The following is a 19,371-nucleotide window of genomic DNA, read 5'->3' on the forward strand; positions in this document are numbered from 1 at the left end:
AATTGATAACTGTTTAGGACAGATGAGGCGGGGTATCGAGTCGAGTGTCTCCTCGACCCCAATTGTGCATTAGAAAGCATTCTAGAATGATAACTGCATAGGACAGCTACGAGCCCACCACAGATTGAGACTACTCTCTGTGGTTTGGCTAAGTTTTCAAAGATGTGATTGTTATGATGATGAATGTGAATGTTATGTTTATTGAATACCCATTGCCGCGGGCAATGATGCAAATGTTTGTACAGTGGGTAGTTGTACCCATATTGTTATGACGGCTAGCCAAAACTGTTGTGGTTATGTGTAACCCTCGTGTGGAGGCAATTGGAGGTGTGGGTTCACTCGTGAAGTGAACCAACCTCATGAGCCAGCCAGTTAATTGTGTTTGTGCAAGTATAAGTATAAGAATGAAAGAATAAGAGATGAGAGGCCAGTGGGATGTGACTATGTGTATGGGAGTTGTCCCGCTTTTGCCATTGGTCTCGCCTGTTCGGAGCGCAGGCGGTGCAAGGCCCCAGGGTACTGTTGTGTGATGTGCTTGGAGCGTAGGCTCCCGCCTTCCCAACCTGGGTGTCCTAGGGAAGGCTGAGTATCTCTCCTTGGAATTCACACATCCATGGATGAGTGCTCTACCGCTGCAGCGGATAGATGGATTCATACTGTTCTGGGCCACCACGGGGGTTGTCTCTCGGCTGTGGGCCGCCCGCGGTGTGCACGTGCCTGTGTTTGCACCCACAGGAACTGTAAATTCACTGATAGTAATGAAACTGAAATGTATGTGATTGAAATGTACAGTTGGACTGTAAGGCTATATAAAATGGAAAGTTTGCCCCATTGTTTTGAATTGCTTGGCTCATTTCTTTTTGAACTGATGTGTAGTCACACCTCAATGTTGGAGTTAAAAAAAAAAAAAATGGTTGTGTGTCAAAAAGGTCGGGGTGTGACATTATAAGTGAGAATATCAGAGATAAAGTGGGGCAAAGCCCAGATAAGATAAGAGAACCAGGAACAGAAAAATTTCCTGACTGAAAAAACAAATTTTAGATTTCTTTGAGCATACCTTTTGGAGAAGTCCATGAACTGGCTTTGGTACCACAAAAATATTTGAGTATAAACTGGATAAAGCTGCCATAGTTCAAGTTCAGAAAAAAAGAAGAAAGAAGAGAAAAAAGTGCACGAAAGGGAGGTGGCAACCGCTCCTATCATAGCCCTTGTTGACATATGTTGTAAATGAGTCACCTGTTCGGGTCTGGGTCTCGGCCTGATCTAGTGTGTTATCCTGTTATGGCCCTACCCAACCTTTGTAATCCTTAATTTTCAGTGTGTGATTGAAATATTGAAGAGAGAGTGTGTCTGGCTGCTAGTGGGCACCAGTCCTCCTCACCCGTGGTTTTTTCCCTCTAGTTGAGGGGTTTTCCACGTGGAATCTGTGCTTGGCGACTGTTCTATTCCTTTTGTGTTTCAACAGCCCTCATAACCCTAGCTCATCAATAAAATATGTAAATATGTACACCATTTACATGGACAGACATATTCTTAGGACATAAGATGTTTTACATATTGTAGTTCTAATTATGTCACACAGGTACAGGGTGTGGGTGCAGTAATTTTCAAAAAGATTGGGAACAGGTGTGGCAGGAGTATATAAATATGCATAATTTGTTATATAATTGATTAATTATTTAACATTATATATATACAATTATACATACATATATATATATATATATATCTTTTATATATACATATATATATCTTCTACTTATAATTATTTTTAATTATTTTTACTTTTTGTTAGATGACACAAGGTTGTCAAATAACATCCTGGTCGCCCCCTTTCTGAAAGGAAGACAGTTCATCCATTTTTTTCAAAAGGGATTAGGAGGATAACAGGGACAATAGACTGTCATACCTATTTAAAAGGGATTAAAGGAGAAGAGGGTGTTGTCCTTTTATTTCCTTTAAAAAAGTGTGAGAGAAAGCTAGAAAGAGTGTGTGCCATGAGTGAAAAAGAAAGAGAGACATAGGGGGGAAAGAGAGAGAAAGGCAAAAACAAAAAGGAAGGAAACAAACGGAAGAGACAGAGAGAGAGAAAGAGAGGAGGAGGACAAGACAGGAAAAATGGGAAAATTTTCTTTTACTGTGTGGGAGGTGTGCTGTCAACAGCGCCCTACTCGGTCAAGTAGAGTTGGTACCACATCTGTTCCACAGCCCATACACGTGCCCGCAACCACGTTGACTCAGGTGCAAACAAAATTTTGAAGCAACCACTATCACATAGAACTCAGCCATGTCCATCAAGTATACTAAAGGATTGAATGTGTTTAGACCTAGACAAGTTTTGCCTACATCCTAGATCCAAGACATGTTTGGTCTATCTCCATGTCTGATCGGGCTCTGCCATAAAAAACTTAAGTATACTCGAACTTTACCAACAGAAACTAAATCTGCCCCAATCAATTGGAGATTTAACTCGAAAGCAGATCGACAACCCTAATGAAGGCCACTCCAACTAAAAGCTGATGTAAATGATATTGTCTAGAACCTTTTAGATTGTGTTAAAAAAAACAGTTGATGTTAGAGTCCTTTTCCAATTACATATTATTCCTTGTCAACATCTCATGTTGAAATTTGTCCCGATAGCTATCGGAAATATGTGTGCACCAACTGTTGGCAACATCAACATAACATATAGGTATTTACAACATTAGGAAACAAAAAAGGATGCGCCTACTGTTGGAAAGTTAGAAAACAGGACTAAGCCACGACTAATTGAGAAAGCATATTTAATCCAAGTAACAACATATATAAGAATGGGGAAACCAGTAGGAAAGTAATTACCAAACGCCGGAACAAATAAGTCCATGTGAGATAATACACAGCATCTTCTTTATTACAGATGGTACCAGAAACAATCTCAGCATTGATATTATCGTGCAACTGGTCCTTCAGACTGCTCTCCACTGGAAATGGCTCATATAAGAACTGGAGAACAAAAAGTTAGTATGACTTGCCCAACTGGCAAAAGAAGACAACATTCTTCTTGGCAGCATAAGTACCTTTTTGTAGAAACTCTTTTTTGGCTCATGAACAAGAATGACAGCCTTTCCTTGCTGATCATACTGTGGTCGACCTGCACGGCCCATCATTTGCAAGATATCTGTAATTGGGAAGTCAACATATCTCTTTGCCTTCCCATCATAGAATTCAGTTCCCTGAAAAAAAGACAGAGGCAGCTAGTCAGATAAAAAGGTCAGTGCTTTAGCTTTTAAACATAGACAAAAGTGAAACCTGTCACCTTTATTATCACCAGATGTGCTGGCAGATTCACGCCCCATGCTAGAGTGCTTGTACTGACCAAGACCTATAACAATTGCAAGTTTTTAGCCAAAAGCAGACAAAAAAACTTCAGATACTAAAAAGCTGCAAACCTATTGAAAAAAAGAGGGTGGGGTGAAGAAAATTGATGACATCAACCTGGATCCTGTTGTTCCCGAACATCTCCTCAACCAAAGCTCTATCTTTATCATTTAAACCAGCATGGTGCAAACCAATGCCAAACTGCAAAGTATGCCTTAAACTAAGATCCTTAACCTGAACAAGGACCATCTGCAGCTCTTCCTCTGGCATATTCAAGAACTGCCTCGGCCGCTCATCAGAAGCAGCAAACTGTGAAATTTACACTTAGTGAAGCAGCTGCCAGAAGCTCACAAAGAAAATAGTCATTTTTGTGAATCAGTACACTTTTTACCTGAATGAGATCTAGTGCCGTCAGCCTCGTTTGACGGCGGGATGACACAAATATAAGAACAGGTTTGGTAGGTGAGTGAGTACAAATGGCTGCATAAGAAGGTTTATTCATGCCATTCATCCGTGGACAATAAAATTTCCCAGGGTACCCCTGCAGCAGAAGAAAGATGTCACAACCAGTGTCAGCAAATTCAAGTCAGCAAAAAATTATTTGATTATCTTTGTTATTCAAAAGTAATATAACTTTAAGTAGCAAAATAACTCGAGTTCGTTAGGTGACATGAAAAGTTGGCAAAGCAGGTGAGTCGACTTGGGAATCTCTTGAGTCAGACTCATATCACCAAGGGCCTGGATCAGGAGTCCAGCACTGGCCCAAATGCCACTGAATCATACAGGACTCAGTTCTTGATCAGATGAATCAGCTGAATTGGTTGAATCGGGTTGATACACCCAATTCTAGACTGTTCCATTCAACGCCATTCTGACTATTACTTAAAATCACTCACAAACAATGAAATGAGCTATAGTTGTTTATAAGAAATAAACTAATGTAACACATGATGTATATAAGTCATCATTTTGTAGTTGAGTTCATAAACTATAGTTATTTGATTGTATACGTAACGTTCAGCATTTTCGCAGGTCAGCTTGGGATCAGAGTCCAGACTCAGTCCCAAACTCCACCTGCGTGAAGAGGAAGGCCCGATGTTGGGACCCTCCCTCTTCATCTCTCTCGCTGTTGGGTTTTGATGCAGAGGAACATGAGGCAGAAGAAGGAGCTGCAGAAGGAGAGGCAGCAGCGGCGGAGGTGGAGGACGGCAATGCTGAGATAAGCCATCCTCCCGACCGAATCTCTCTTTGTTCTTATCGCATTCTCGCCCTCTGCTCTCTCTCCCACTAGCCTCCTCTCGCTCCCGTCTCTCGTTCTTGCACTCTGCTCTCTCTCCCGCCAGCATTCTCTCACTCTCACTGTCTCTCATTCTCGCCCTCTGCTCTCTCTCCCGCTAGCCTCCTCTCGCTCTCACCGTCTCTCGTTCTTGCACTCTGCTCTCTCTCTCCCGCCAGCATTCTCTCACTGTCTCTCATTCTCGCCCTCTACTCTCTCTCCCACCAGTGTTCTCTCCCCCTCACGGTCTCTCATTCTCACCCTCTGCTCTCTCCCCCGCCAACTTTCTCTCACCCTCACCGTCACTCACTCTCGCATCTCTCTTTCCACTCTCCCCCAACCGAGCCCTCTCATTGGCTCCCCTTGGTCTCCCGCACTCTTCCCCTCTTGTTTGTCTTCTCTCTCTCTTGGTTTCTCTCTATCATTGTCTTTCTCCCGTGCGTATCTCCCTTAGTCGAACCATCTCCCTCTCCACCGAATGCCCTATTCTATTGTCAGACCTCTCTCTTGCTCATCCTCACGCTCTTTAGGGTTGCCTTGGTTTTGGCAGTTGTCAGGATTGCACCTTTTCCCTCATACCAGCGAATGCAGGGTGTTAGAGGCGACGGCAGCATATAGTCTTAGCCTTTTGAGGATCGGTCGAGTGATTGGGGTGGCACGACGGAACGTGTAAACTGTTGAAATTAGGAAGTTTATATTTAAGTGTGGTAGTTTTCTGATTATCTAAAAGTTAGAGTCTTCTTGAGTCATTAATATCTTTTTGTGTCTCTCTTGTGTAAAGACACTAGCCGACCCCTATTCTCTCTTCAAATAAGAGATTAGGGTTAGCAATGAAAGTACGTTTTGTTTGTTCTCACTGTAACGCTCGTTCTTTTCTTTTAGACAGGTTGGGTTGGAGCGGGTCCAGACCCGGACCCGAGCCCACTCGTGTAAGGGAGCCCCGTCACGCGAGGGAGTTTTCCTCCCTCGACTTCTTGAGCGTCTTCTTCTTCTCCTTCTTCGACTGTTCCCTCTGCTACGACCGCAGCAAGGAAGAAGTGGCGGTCGGTGTGGTGGTGGCGGTGGCTGGACCGGCGACGGCAGCGGCGGCGATGGCGACGGCGACAGCGTGGGTAAGTTTCCTCTCTCACCCTCTCTGTCTGCTTCTTCTTCTCCCTCCCACGCAGCCTCTCCCTACTTCGTCAGCACCCCCCCTTGCCGCATGATTTCTCCCTCTCCCTCTCTGCTAGAGCTCCCTCCTCGTCCCGTCCGTCTCCTCTTCACCATCTCTCCCTTTGCCCCGCTCGATTTCCCTCCCCTTTGCTGTCTTTCCCATTTCTGTCTGAACCCTCTCTCTGTCCGTCTCTCTCTATCAGTGCCTCTCCCTGCCCACACGCTCCCTACTTGAGCTCTCTCTCCCCATTTCCTGATTGCTTTTTCCCATTTTCCCCAACCGAGCATTCTTTCTCATGGATTTCATCATTGTTTATTAGGATTCCAGTTTGGGGAACACGTTCTTCCCCTCGTATCAGCATTTAGGTGGTGTTGGTATGGTGGCTTGGCACAATTTCTGCCATTTGGGGACCGATTGTACGCTTGAGGTGGCTGTCGGAGGCGTCACAGCAGTTTGGACATTTAGATTGGGGTGAGCAAGGCCTATTTGAGCTTCAATTATTGAATATTATCTATGAGAACATGTATAATTATTGTTTGAGCATGTTAGAGTTTAGAATTGATGATTTGGGACACATGATAACGATTTTGTTTTTGGGGAAATTTAGGATTATGATGGAGAAGTGTTGATTCATGCCTATAATGATCATTTAAGCATGATGAGTTGATTTTCGAAGCATGAGGGAGGGAAGCATGGTAGAGATTGTGTTGTTGTGGGGAAGATTCAAAACCATCTTTGGGAGCACGTGGCACACGTTTTTGTGAATGGCTGCACCTTGGAGTTAAATAGGGAAAGCATACGTATGTTGGGTGTGACTATGGGGTTGATGCCTAGACTACAGAAAGCAAATGAGAAATGTGTTGTGAGGGACTGGGCGAAGCATTGAGTTTTGACATCTGTTGGCACGGCAAGAAGTTGGGCAGTGACCTATTGGAGAGTTTGTAGGTCGACACTACCCGTCGACACCCTCTTGAGGAGATGACACGTGCCTCAATGATGTTGTTTTGTATTTGTTTGAATTGTTTGGGTATCTAGTAGGAACCTTATATTTTGTTTATGTCTGCAGGAACACCGGGCACGTCCCGTCGACCTTGAGCTACCGGATTTGAAACTTGAGGCATTTTGAAGAGTTTGTGAGCGCGCCACAGGTATGGCAGCATTCCAGGCAAATCCCTGCCGGGGGCAAATGTATGAATGTGTGTTCCTAGGGTCGTGGGATCCTAGGATTGTGATGCAATTGATTGACTGTTTAGTGAATGAATGTGTGTATGCATGTAAATGTTTTGATGTATGATATGAATTGTTTTGGAAAGACTATGAGAAGTTTGTTTTGAAAATGTTACGCATTTGCATGTGCATGTTAGAATTGATAACTGTTTAGGACAGATGAGACGGGGTATCGAGTCGAGTGTCTCCTCGACCCCAATTGTGCATTAGAAAGCATCCTATAATGATAATTGCATAGGACAGCTACGAGCCAATCACAGATCGAGACTACTCTCTGTGGTTTGGCTAAGTTTTTTAAGATGTGATTGATATGATGAATGATGTGAATGTTTTGTTCTGTTGCTTACACATTGTTGCGGGCAATGGTGCAAATAATGGAATTGAAGGGTAGTCGTACCCGTATTGTATGACGGCTAGCTATGACTGTTATTGTTATGTGTAGACCTTGTGTGGAGGCAATTAGAGGTGTAGGTGCATTCGTGAAGTGCACCAACCTCATGAGCTAGCCAGTCAGTTTGTGAATGTGTTAATCTAATGATAAGAATGAATAGAATGAATGAATAAGAGATGAGAAGCCAGTGGGATGTGGCTATGTGTTTGGGAGACGTCCCGCTTTTGCCACTAGTCTCTTTTGTTCGGAGCGCAGGCGGTGCAAGGCCCCAGGGTACTGTTGTGTGTTGTGCTTGGAGCGTTGGGCTCCCGCCTTCCCAACCTGGGTGTCCTAGGGAAGGCTGAGTATCTCTCCTTGGACTTCACACATCCATGGATGAGTGCTCTACCACTGCAGCGGATGAAATGGATCCATACTGTTATGGGCCACCACGATTTTGATAATTGTTTTCTGATTTGAGCCCTATCTAAGAGGGTTTGGTATTTTCCTGGCTTGTTGCCATACTGCGAAGGCTAAGCCTTCAGTTGTTTCTTTTTCAGGTTTTGGCAGATCCGGGGCAGCAGGTTGAGCAGATGGCTTCACTCACGTCCTACTGGGGAGGTTTTGGGATGTGTCTTTTGTAGTGCCAGCGCGTCTTATTTTGGTTTTATTGATGTCTTGTTTTTGTTAGGTATCAATTATATAGTCTGGGGCATTTTTGTTATACATAGATGTGATTTTGTATGAATTGAAATGATTATATAAATGAAAGTTCGCCCCATTGTTTTTAATTGCTTGGCTCATCTCTTTTGAACTGTTGTGTAGTCGCACCTCGATGTTTGATGTTTAGAAAAAAAAAAAAATGTTTGAGCGTCAAAAGGTCGGGGTGTGACACTCACTCTCTCTCTCTCCCTCTCGTTCTCTTCTCTTGTGTTCCCTCTCTTTTCTCCATCTTTTTCAACATGGTATCAGAGCTGGTTATCTCAATCCGGTGACGGCTGATGTGATTTTCCGGCGATCTCTTCTCCTATTCTATCTCTTCCTATTTCTTTCCTTTTCATTCTCTACCCTTCCTTTCTCTCTTCTCTCTGCTGATCGAGAAATAGTGGACAGTGTGGAAGGGAAACCTAATCACACGTGAGAGGTATGTGTGATTAGGTCCCTAACATGGATGTAGTGCAGCATAAGCAACTACGTGGAAGTTGCGGGTGGGAGTTGCTGTGGAACAGTTTTTCTTTTTCTCTCTGATTTGGAACGTGGAAGACTGAAAAGGGTTGTATCAGAAGCTCCTTAGTTGCTGCTGTTGAAGAAGAAACTCAGGCCAGATCACATTGGTTGTTGCTGTGTGGGAGACGACAAGATCAGCCTGAAATGTGGATCATATCAGATCTGATAAATATATATATATCAATCTCTGGACGTGGATACATTGAAGCTGTGGGCATCAATAGAAATTTATATGCACAGCTGTGAGGGTGTAACACTCGTTTTCTTGGCAGGTCGGGTTGGTCCGGGTCTAGACCCGGACCCGCAACTTACCCGCGTGAGAGCCCGACACGAGGGCTCTTCTCCCTCGTTTTCCTTAGCGTCTCCCTCTCCTTCCTCTTCTTCCTCTCCGTCTCTTCCTTTCAACGAACACAACACAGATAAGAAGGAGGCGGAAGAGATGGCAGCAGCGGAGAAGGTGAAGGGCGACGGCGGTGATGGCGCGTAGGTAAGCCACCGGTTCCCCTCTCTTCTTTTTTCTCCTCCTCCCTCTCCCACTGTTTTGCCGTCTCCCCTCTGCCACACGGCCTCCTCTGCGTAGCCTCTCCCCTTCCACCTTTTTTGTTATTGTTTCTCTCCCTCTCCTCCTCTGCTCGAGCTCTCACTCCCACACTCTCTCGTCCTCTCTGCTGCACACTCTCCCTTTTTCCCCGTCCGTTTTTCTTGCTGCTTTTGACTGTTTTGGGGCTGTTGGTTTCGATTTCAGTTGGGAACACATCATTTTCCCCTCGTACCAGTCAAGAGAAAGCATTGGTGGTGGAGGCAGCGATCAATTTTGGGCATTGGCACTTGATCGAACGCTTGAGGCGGCTGCTAAGAACATTGCGGCAGTTTGGACACTAAATTTGGGGTGAGCAAGGCTATATGAAACCTAAATTGTCGAATATTTTCTGTTAGAGCATGTATAATTATTGTTTGAGCTTGCTAGAATTAAAAATTGATGTTTTAGAAGGCATGCTAGAGATGTCGCTATTTTGGGGAAGTTTATGCCCATTTTGAGACGAACGAGGATCTATGTGTGTAAGTGTTTTCTAGCATGGTGTGTTGATCTTCGAAGCAATAGGGAAGCATGGTAGAGATTGTGATGTTGCGGTGAAGGTTTAGAACCGTTTTAGCAAGCTTGGGAAATAGGCTTCTATTGATGTACATATGCGTTGTATGTTGAGAATCTTAATTGCGGGAAAGACGCCTCAACTATGGAAAACAAGTGAGAATCGCACATGTGATAAGTCGAATATAAGTTTGAGTTCTAATCGTTGGTGGCAACCTCGACGGGTGGAAAAAGACCCCTTTTTAGAGGGCTTTGTGGGTCGACACCCATTTGAGGCGAAGACATGCCTCGATGATGGTATTTTCAGATTTGTATCGATTGTAAGCGAAACGAGTAGAGAACTTACCATTTGGTTATGTTTGCAGGTACACCGGGCACGTCAAGTAGGCCTTGAGCAACGTGGGTCGTAGTTCGAGGTGTTTAGTGGACGCGCGACAGGTATGGCGGCATTCCAGGCAAATCCCTACCTGGGCAATTGTGTGAATGTGTGTTCCTAGGATCGTGGGACCCTAAGATTGTGATGTGATTGATGGATTGTTTTGTGAATGAATGTGTGTATGCATGCAAATTGTTTGATATATGATATGATTTGTTTTGAAAGGCTATGAGAAGCATGTTTTGAAAACTGTTACACATTTGCATGTGCATACTAAAATTGATAACTGTTTAGGACAGATGAGGTGGGGTATCGAGTCGAGTGTCTCCTCGACCCCAATTGTGCATTAGAAAGCATCCTAGAATGATAACTGCATAGGACAGCTACGAGCCAATCACAGATCGAGACTACTCTATGTGGTTTAGCTAAGTTTTTGAAGATGTGATTGATATGATGAATGGTGTGAATGTTTTGTTCTGTTGCATACACATTGCTGCGAGCAATGATGCAAATGATTGAATTGGAGGGTAGTTGTACCCATATTGTATGACGGCTAGGTATGACTGCTAGTGTTATGTGCAGACCTCGTGTGGAGGCAATTTGAGGTATGGGTGCACTCGTGAAGTGTACCAACCTCATGAGCTAGCCAGTCAGTTTGTAAATGTGTTAATCTAATGATAATAATGAATGATTAAGAGATGAGAGGCCAGTGGGATGTGGCTATGTGTTGGGAGACGTCCCGTTTTCGTCACTGGTCTCTCCTGTTCGGAGCGCAGGCGGTGCAAGGCCCCAAGGTACTGTTGTGTGTTGTGCTTGGAGCGTTGGGCTCTCGCCTTCCCAACCTAGGTGTCCTAGGGAAGGCTAAGTATCTCTCCTTGGAATTCACACATCCATGGATGAGTGCTCTACCGCTGCAGCGGATGAATGGATTCATACCGTTATGGGCCACCACGGGGGTTGTCTCTCGGCTATGGACCGCCCATGGTGTGCACGTGCCTGTGTTTGCACCCACAGGAACTGTCAATTCACTAAAGCAGATGAAAATGAAAGTATGTGATTGAAATGTGTGTGAATGAATGTATGTGACTGATGGGCATGTGAATGATATGAATGAAATGAAATGTTTAAGCATGCCTTGCATGTGATTGAGATTGTGTTACTGTGGCCCTTGTGTGGCCTTTTCATGTCGTGGTCTATGCTGGGGGTTTTCTTGGCAAATGATGTGCCTATGCCCTGACACGACATGACGATAGATTGTTTGTATGATTGTTCTCAGACTTGAGCCCTACTTAAGAGGGTTTGGGATTTTTCCTGGCTTGTTGCCATACTGCGAAGGCTAAGCATTTAGTTGTTTCTTTTTCAGGTTTTGGCGGTCCCAGGACAGCAGGTTGATCAGATGGCTTCACTCACATCCTACTGGGGAGGTTTTGGGTCTTCGATAGTGCCGGCGCATCATGGTTTGGTCTCTTTGATGTCTTATTTTTGTTAGGCATCAAAGTTGTGGTTTGAGGCATTTTTGTCATACACTTAGATGTGACTTTGTATGAATTGAAATTGTTATATAAATGAGAGTTGTCCCATTGTTTGGAATGACATAGCTCCCTTTTTGAAATGTTGTGTCGTCACACTTCAATGCTTTATGTTAGAAAAAAAAATGTGTTTGAGGGTCAAAAGGTTGGGGTGTGACAGAGGGAGTCTACATTGGTTAATGTCTTAAGGACATTTCTCTCTCAAGACTGTCGGCTGTAACATGAACATTTGGGGACCTACACAATCTATTGGTACTTCCTTCCTACTCTCTCACGTCTGATTTTCTAGGGCAGACTTCTGTGAGCAAGTCTGCTCACATCTTGGGCAGATTTGTTTGCTCAAGTTAGGGTTTCTTAAAACCTTAAGTCGATGCATTCTTGAATTCGTGTGGAGGAAACCAATGTCGTGCAGGCAATTCTGATTGTTTTTGTAGAAGTCGTGGAATGATGCACAACACTGTTTTCTGATGTCGTTGAAGTTTGAGGTCACGTTGGAAGGTCTGAAGTTGTCTGAAAATACCTTTTTTTTGCTGGCTGTCGTTAGAAGATGTTGGCATAATCATCATTGTGACATTAGTGGCATGTGGCAGTGGTGCTGCGCGTGATATTGTCAATTTCTACTTTGCCGATCAGCCCCTTGACGTGTGACAGTGGTGCTGCGACTGCGAGTGATGTTGTTGAGTTCTGTGTTGTTGATCAGCCCCTTACCTGACTGATTAATTATAAGTTGGATGTTCTTTTGTGTGTTCAAACTGCTGCAAAATTGTTTTGGTGCTCCCTGCTGTGTTTAATATGGCTGAGATTAGCAAACCAGATGGTGGGAATGATTATAAAGGAACTGGGAATCCCTCCTTTTTTGGATCTACAGTCACAGTTAGCATTGACAGATCTGAGTATGAGCAGTTTTTGGCACACAGAGTCTCACAGGCTTCAACTTCCACTGTTTTGATTGATCGAGCTCTCTCTACGGGTACATCCACGCCTGATTCAAGTATCTCTTGGATTATTGACTCGGGAGCATCGACACATTTCTGCAGTAGACCTGGTTTGTTCACTGTGCTGCATAGATTCTCTCAACCACGTCATGTTAAAATTGCAGATGGCAGAATGACACCTATATTGGGTTATGGAGATGTGAAGCTTTCTCAGTCTATGACCATTCCACATGTCTTATACGCTCCTGAGTTTCCTTCCAATTTGCTCTTTGTTAAACAGATGACTATTGATTTACACTGTCGCATTATTTTTGACCCTAGTGCATGCTCATTTCAGGACTTACAAACTGGGAAGACTATTGGTGGTGGCTATGAAAAAGGGGGCGTCTACATCCTGTCAGTCCCTATGGGCCTTACTGCTACCTCTTCTACATCAGATTCTACACCCTTTCAGTGGCATCTTAGACTTGGCCATCCTTCAAGGTCCAAGCTTCGTTCCATCCTACCTCACATTTCAGTCCCAGAGTCATTTCAATGTGAGGCCTGTCAACTTGGCAAGCATACTCGTAGTAGTTTTCCTTCGAGTCTTAGTCCATCAAGTCAAGGGTTGTTTGATCTTCTTCATGTTGATGTGTGGGGTCCTAGCAGGGTTGCTAGCCGATCTAAGTTTAGGTATTTTCTGGTTGTTGTTGATGATTACTCTCGAGTTAGTTGGGTATTTCTTTTGAAAGAAAGGTCTGAAGTAGTACCTATCCTCAAAAACTTGATTATTGAAATAAAAACTCAGTTTGGTTCTCTGGTTAAGTGTATTCCCACTGATAATGCTCTTGAGTTCAAATCCTCTATCTTAATGACCTTTTATGCTGAAAATGGTATCTCTCCCCAATTTACATGTCCCCACACCTCACAACAGAATGGAGTTGCTGAAAGAAAACATAGACAACTTCTAACTGTTGTTCGTACCCTAATGCTTCATAATCATGTACCTGCATACTTATGGGGTGATGTCATACTCATGGCTTGTTACCTAACAAATCGTTTACCATCATCCTCCATTGACAACAAAGTACCGATTAAACTTGTTTATCCCAATCGAAACTTATTTCTTGTTGCACCTAAAGTATTTGGTTGTACTTGTTTTGTTCATATTCTTGGTCCCAAACGTGATAAACTTGCTGCTCAAGCCATTAAGTGTGTTTTCATTGGCTATCCTCGAAACCAAAAAAAGTACAAGTGTTTTGATCCGGTAACTCACAAAGAGTATGTCAGTGCGGATGTCACTTTCTTTGAGTCTCAGTCCTACTTTTGTGTCATCTGAGATGCCATGTTTTATTCCTCTACCTATCCCTCCAGTCCCGTTGCAGTCTTTTCCCTCTCCTACTCCAACAATGAATAGGTTCCAGGACCCTCCATTGGTATACACGCGTCGGCAGGATCCCTCTCATGGTCGACCATCAGAATCTTCTCAGGATGTGAGCACCATTGAAGTAAGTATACCTGACATTGATCATTCTCAAGACTTGCCTATAGCCCTACGCAAAGGCAAGAGAAAGTGTACTATGCATCCAATCTCACAATTTGTTTCCACTGACCACCTTGATGACAATTTACAGCAGTTTCTTCACGCTATGACAGTTCATACTGTTCCAACTAGTCATCAACAAGCACTACTAGACTGTAAATGGCGAAAAGCCATGCAAGATGAGATGGATGCTCTCTTACAACGTGTTGGGAATTGGTTGATCCTCCTTCAAATTGTGATATTGTTGGCTCTAAATGGGTCTTTACAGTCAAGTACCATTCAGATGGATCTGTAGAGAGATATAAGGCTCGATTAGTGGCTAAGGGTTATACCCAGACGTATGGAGTTGACTTCTTTGAGACTTTCTCTCCTGTGGCCAGGTTAGGTACTATTCGGCTCATTATCTCTGTTGCGGAATACTCCAATTGGCCTATGTATCAGCTGGATGTAAAGAATGTCTTTCTCTATGGTGATCTTCAAGAGACTGTATATATGCAGCAGCCCCCAGGGTTCGAGCGACAGGGGGAATATAGAAAAGTGTGTCATTTGAATAAGGCAATTTATGGACTTAAACAAAGTCCTAGAGCATAGTTTCACAAATTATCTGAGGTCGTTTCACAAAGTGGATTTGAAAGATCTCCTTTGGACCATTCTCTATTCATCAAGAAGACCTCCAAATGTATAGTTGTTATGGTAGTTTATGTTGATGACACTATCCTGACAGGTGATTGTGATCAAGAAATTTCGATCACAAAGACTTTCCTTCAGAAGCACTTTGTCACGAAAGATCTTGGTCACTTGCGATATTTTCTTGGGATTGAGGTTGCTCATAACCAAGAAGGTGTAGTGTTGTCTCAGAGGAAATATGTACTTGACCTACTGCAGGATACAGGGATGTTAGGAGCCAAGCCGGCTAATCTTTCGATGAATCCACGTCTTCATCTTCATGATGATCAATCGGAGCTAGTAGATTCACGATCTTACAGGTCTCTTATTGGCAAGCTTCTGTATGTCACTGTGACTAGACCAGATATTAGCTTTGTTGTTGGGAAACTAAGTCAGTTTATGGAAAAACCTAGAAAAGTCCATTGGAATGCTGCATTGATGGTTTTGAAATATCTAAAGTCATCTCTGGCAGGGGCCTTTTTTTCAAGAAAGGTGAATCTCTAGAAATTGTTGCTTACAGTGACGCTGACTATGAAGGGTCTATTGATGATAGAAAATACACCACAGGCTTCTGTATCTTTGTTGGGGGCAACCTAATATCATGGAGAAGCAAGAAACAGAATGTAGTTTCGAGATCAACTGCAGAATCTGAATATAGAGCAATGGCTCAAACGGCTACTGAGATGACTTGGGTTAAGTCTATGCTAACAAATATGAGTATTGAAGTTCCTCTTCCTATGAGAATGTACTGTGATAACAAGGCTGCCACTTACATTGCAAATAATCCAGTATTTCATGAGAGAACAAAACACATAGAGGTCGATTGTCATTATATTCGGGATCTTATACAAGGGCTTCTGAAGATCAGGCGGCAGATATGTTTACTAAGGCTCCTCCTATTGGTGATTTCTCTAGATGTTGTAACAAGCTGAGCATGATTGATATCTATGCTCCGGCTTGAGGGGGAGTGTTGAAATTAAGAAGTTTATATTTAAGTGTGGTAGTTTTCTGATTATTTAAAAGTTAGAGTCTTCTTGAGTCATTTATATCTTTTTGTGTCTCTCTTGTGTAAAGACACTAGCCGACCCCTATTCTCTCTTCAAATAAGAGATTAGGGTTAGCAATGAAAGTACGTTTTGTTTGTTCTCACTCTCTCTCTCCCTCTCGTTCTCTTCTCTTGTGTTCCCTCTCTTTTCTCCATCTTTTGCAACATAAACTATTAGGGTTTGGAAATACGCGAAGGCAAGATGAAAATGCCAATTCATGTTTGTTAAGACGTGTTTATACTCAGTATTAGGCTTGAGAGGGCACTTGTGTAATAATGTTTCTTTTTAATGACTTTCTTGTAACTTATCCCTCTCCTCTAGTCTATATAAAGAGGAGTTAGGGATTCTTTCGAGGTTAATCAAAGTTTAGCTCTCTTAAATTCATCATGGTATCAGAGCACCAGCCGTCTCCTCCTCAGCGAGTTGTCGCCGACTGAGCGGCGCCGGCCGCTGCCTGATCGGCGTCAGCTGCCGCCGCCCGACCCAGCCCTGCCCATTGCCGCCCTGTCCATTGTCGCCCGACCCCGCCCTGTCCATTGCCGCCCGACCCAGCCCTGCTGCCCCTTGTCGCCCTACCCATTGTCCTCCTGCGCCCGTCCGCCTGCGCCGCCGCCGCGTGTGCACTTTGCCGTTGCTCCGCCCAGCAGACTGAACGCCTGCGCCCGTTGCTGCTTCGCCTGTCATCTTCGCCGCCGCCTCAACGCTGATTTTCCTCTCAGCGTCTTTCCGCTGCTACTGCTCCGCCGCTGCTCTGCACGCTGATTTTCTTCTCAGCGCCGTCTCTGGTATCTCTCTTCGTTCAGCTCTGCTGTTGCCTCTTCCCGCCGATCCGACTTCTGGATTGCTACATGCGTTAACTGCATATTGCTTCATGATCAGCATGTTGTCTTTCGATATGTGATTGTATTCTTTTTGCCTGCACTTCCTATTCCGTGGCTCGGTTTCCTCCTTGTGTTGAAAGATGTCTGAAATTAGCAGTGGCGCTAATCCCTCTTCCTTTGTATCGTCGGGAGAGATGAAGAGTTCCCCATTTTCCAGCATTATCACCAAAATGGATGGGGGTAATTACGAGATGTGGGCCATGCAAGTAAAAAGAACCTTGATCGCTCATGAGAAGGAACATCTCATATTGGAGCCCGAGCCCGTACAGAAGGTAGGAAAATATACTACTTGGTTTAAAGATAATTTGTTGGTTATGGCATGGATTGTTGGTACTCTCTCTCAAGAAATTGCAAATGAAGTCTTGCACAAGGACAGTGCAAAGGATATGTGGGATTCCCTTGCTGCCACGTATTCACAGGCGAGAAATGAAACGCGCATTATGCAGCTTCATCATGATATTCATCAGATGCGACAAGATGGCCGACCTCTTCACACTTATTATTCTAGTCTCAAATCCATGTTTGAGAGACTGAATAGCTACTTTCCCGCATGCAAGTGTGAACAACAAAAGGCATACAGAGATATGCTTATGGTAGGGGTCTTTCTTTCTGGTTTAGACTCTGTTTATGAATCCGCAAAGAACTAAATGCTTACTAGTCCCTCGATTCCTCCTATTGATGAGGCTTACAGTAGGCTCAGCAGAATTCCGATCTCTGCATCGACTGTTCCTGATACCACTTCTGCTATGCTTGCTACTCGTGGCAGAGGTGGACCCTTTTTTGCCAGAGGACGAGGGGGCCGTGGCCGTGGCAATACCCCTTCGCGCCCTGTATGTCAGTTTTGTCACCGCATTGGTCATACTGTGGATAAGTGTTGGCAGAAACATGGCCGTCCCGCTTTTGCAAATCAGACTGTATCTACTGATTCTCCTGAGCAGCCTAAGCCTCAGCACACTGCCTCCTCCAGTGAGCTGCATGTAGATGACATTCTCTCTCAGTTGAGGCACTTGATTGGCGACAGCGCCCATCAAGCCCCTGGTCCGACCACTTCTACTGTTCCTACCGCTGCGAGTGCTTCTTCATCTGGTATGTATTCTGCCTGTACAGTCTGCTCTGCTCCTGACACTACAGATTGGCTTATTGATTCTGGTGCATCGACACATCTCTGTGGGGATAAGACGCAATTCACCTCTTACGTCCCTACTCCACCGGGTCGTTCGGTTATTCTAGCAGATGGAAAATATTCACCAGTTGTTGGACATGGAGAGGTCCAACTTACTTCATCATTGCCGCTGCAGCACGTTCTTCATGCACCAGAATTCCCCCATAGCCTACTTTCTATCAGTCAGATTACCAGAGAATTAAATTGTCGTGCTATATTTGACTCTTCCTCTCTTGTGTTTCAGGATATACTGACGGGCAGGGTGATTGGCAGTGGCCGTGAACAGGGAGGTCTCTACAGGCTAGTGCATTCCTTTCCCTTTGCTGGATCTACCTCGTCGGGGTCGTCCTCATCCTCGGCTTATACTTGGCATTTACGTTTTGGACATCTCCCGTTTCAGAAACTGCTGCATGTTCTCCCTCAGCTGTATCATAAGTCGTCTTTTCAATGTGAGTCTTGTCAGTTAGGCAAACACCATCGGTCATCCTTTCCTCCGCGGTCCAGTAGAAGTAGCCACTCTGTGTTTGAGTTACTTCATTTTGATGTTTGGGGCCCGAGTCGTACTCCTGACCTTCAGGGTCATCAGTATTATCTTGTTGCTGTTGATGATTACAGTCGTGTTAGTTGGGTTTTTCTTATGAAACACAAATCTGAAGCGGGTCATGTAATCAAAAATTTTATCAATGAAATTCTGACTCAGTTTGATACTTGTGTCAAGATTGTGCGCTCTGACAATGCTCTTGAGTTCTGTGCTTCCTCTTTAGAACAATTTTTCAGGGATAAGGGTATGATTCACCAAACTTCTTGTGCCTATACCTCTCAACAAAACGGGGTTGCTGAACGAAAACACCGCCATATTCTTGATGTCGCCAGAACCATTATCATACACAGCCATGTTCCCCATTCTTATTGGGGAGATGTTGTTCTTACAGCATGCTATCTTATTAATCGCATGCCGTCATCTGTGTTGGGAGATCTTATTCCTTTCTCTGTTCTTTTTCCTGACAGAGAATTGTTTTCTGTTGCACCTCGTATTTTTGGATGTGTTGCCTTTGTTCAGTTGCTTGGTCCTGGGAGAGATAAGTTATCCCCTCGGGCTATCAAAACGATCTTTGTTGGTTATTCCCGCACTCAAAAGGGATATCGTTGTTATGATCCTTCTACTCGTCGATATTATGTGAGTGCTGATGTTACATTTTTTGAGTCCACCTCTTATTTCTCTCCAAATGGAACTCAATTAAGGGTGCCTGAATTTAGTGATGAAGTCCACCTTCCTTTACCTCTCATGAGTTATCCACAACCCGTTGCTTCGCGTTTTGGGGCTATCTACCAACGTCGCACTAAACCTGTTCAACCTGCCCCCTGTGCTCTTGTGCCTTCGCCCAGCATGCCCAAGGTACTTCATGAACACACAAATCCTGCTGACCATTCTTTATGTGATGATGACAAAGGGGACTCTCCAGAGCATGCTCCTGGTCCTCATATTAATGAACTTGATATGCCCATTGCTCAAAGGAAAGGCAAACGCAGTTGCACTTTGCATCCTCTCTCTGG

At 44.1% G+C, this 19,371-nt stretch overlaps 1 protein-coding gene across 3 annotated transcripts in view; it reads right to left on the minus strand.

Annotated features, from left to right (window-relative positions):
• Positions 1–19,371, minus strand: part of LOC116257364 (DExH-box ATP-dependent RNA helicase DExH14) — a 122,353-nt gene that overhangs the window by 48,694 nt on the left and 54,288 nt on the right. For all 3 annotated transcript variants that reach the window (XR_004173362.2, XM_031634010.2, XM_031634007.2), the window contains exons 36-40: positions 3,749–3,898; positions 3,475–3,666; positions 3,296–3,361; positions 3,057–3,212; positions 2,839–2,982 (exon numbers count right to left, since the gene is read on the minus strand). Coding sequence is in view for 2 of the 3 variants with exons in the window: in XM_031634010.2 (XP_031489870.1) it covers positions 2,839–2,982; positions 3,057–3,212; positions 3,296–3,361; positions 3,475–3,666; positions 3,749–3,898 (708 nt within the window). In the remaining variant the exon portion in view is untranslated. The remainder of the gene's footprint in view (positions 1–2,838; positions 2,983–3,056; positions 3,213–3,295; positions 3,362–3,474; positions 3,667–3,748; positions 3,899–19,371) is intronic.

This window comes from Nymphaea colorata, chromosome 7 (genome assembly GCF_008831285.2).
Source record: "Nymphaea colorata isolate Beijing-Zhang1983 chromosome 7, ASM883128v2, whole genome shotgun sequence".
NCBI classification, from domain to species: Eukaryota; Viridiplantae; Streptophyta; class Magnoliopsida; order Nymphaeales; family Nymphaeaceae; genus Nymphaea; species Nymphaea colorata.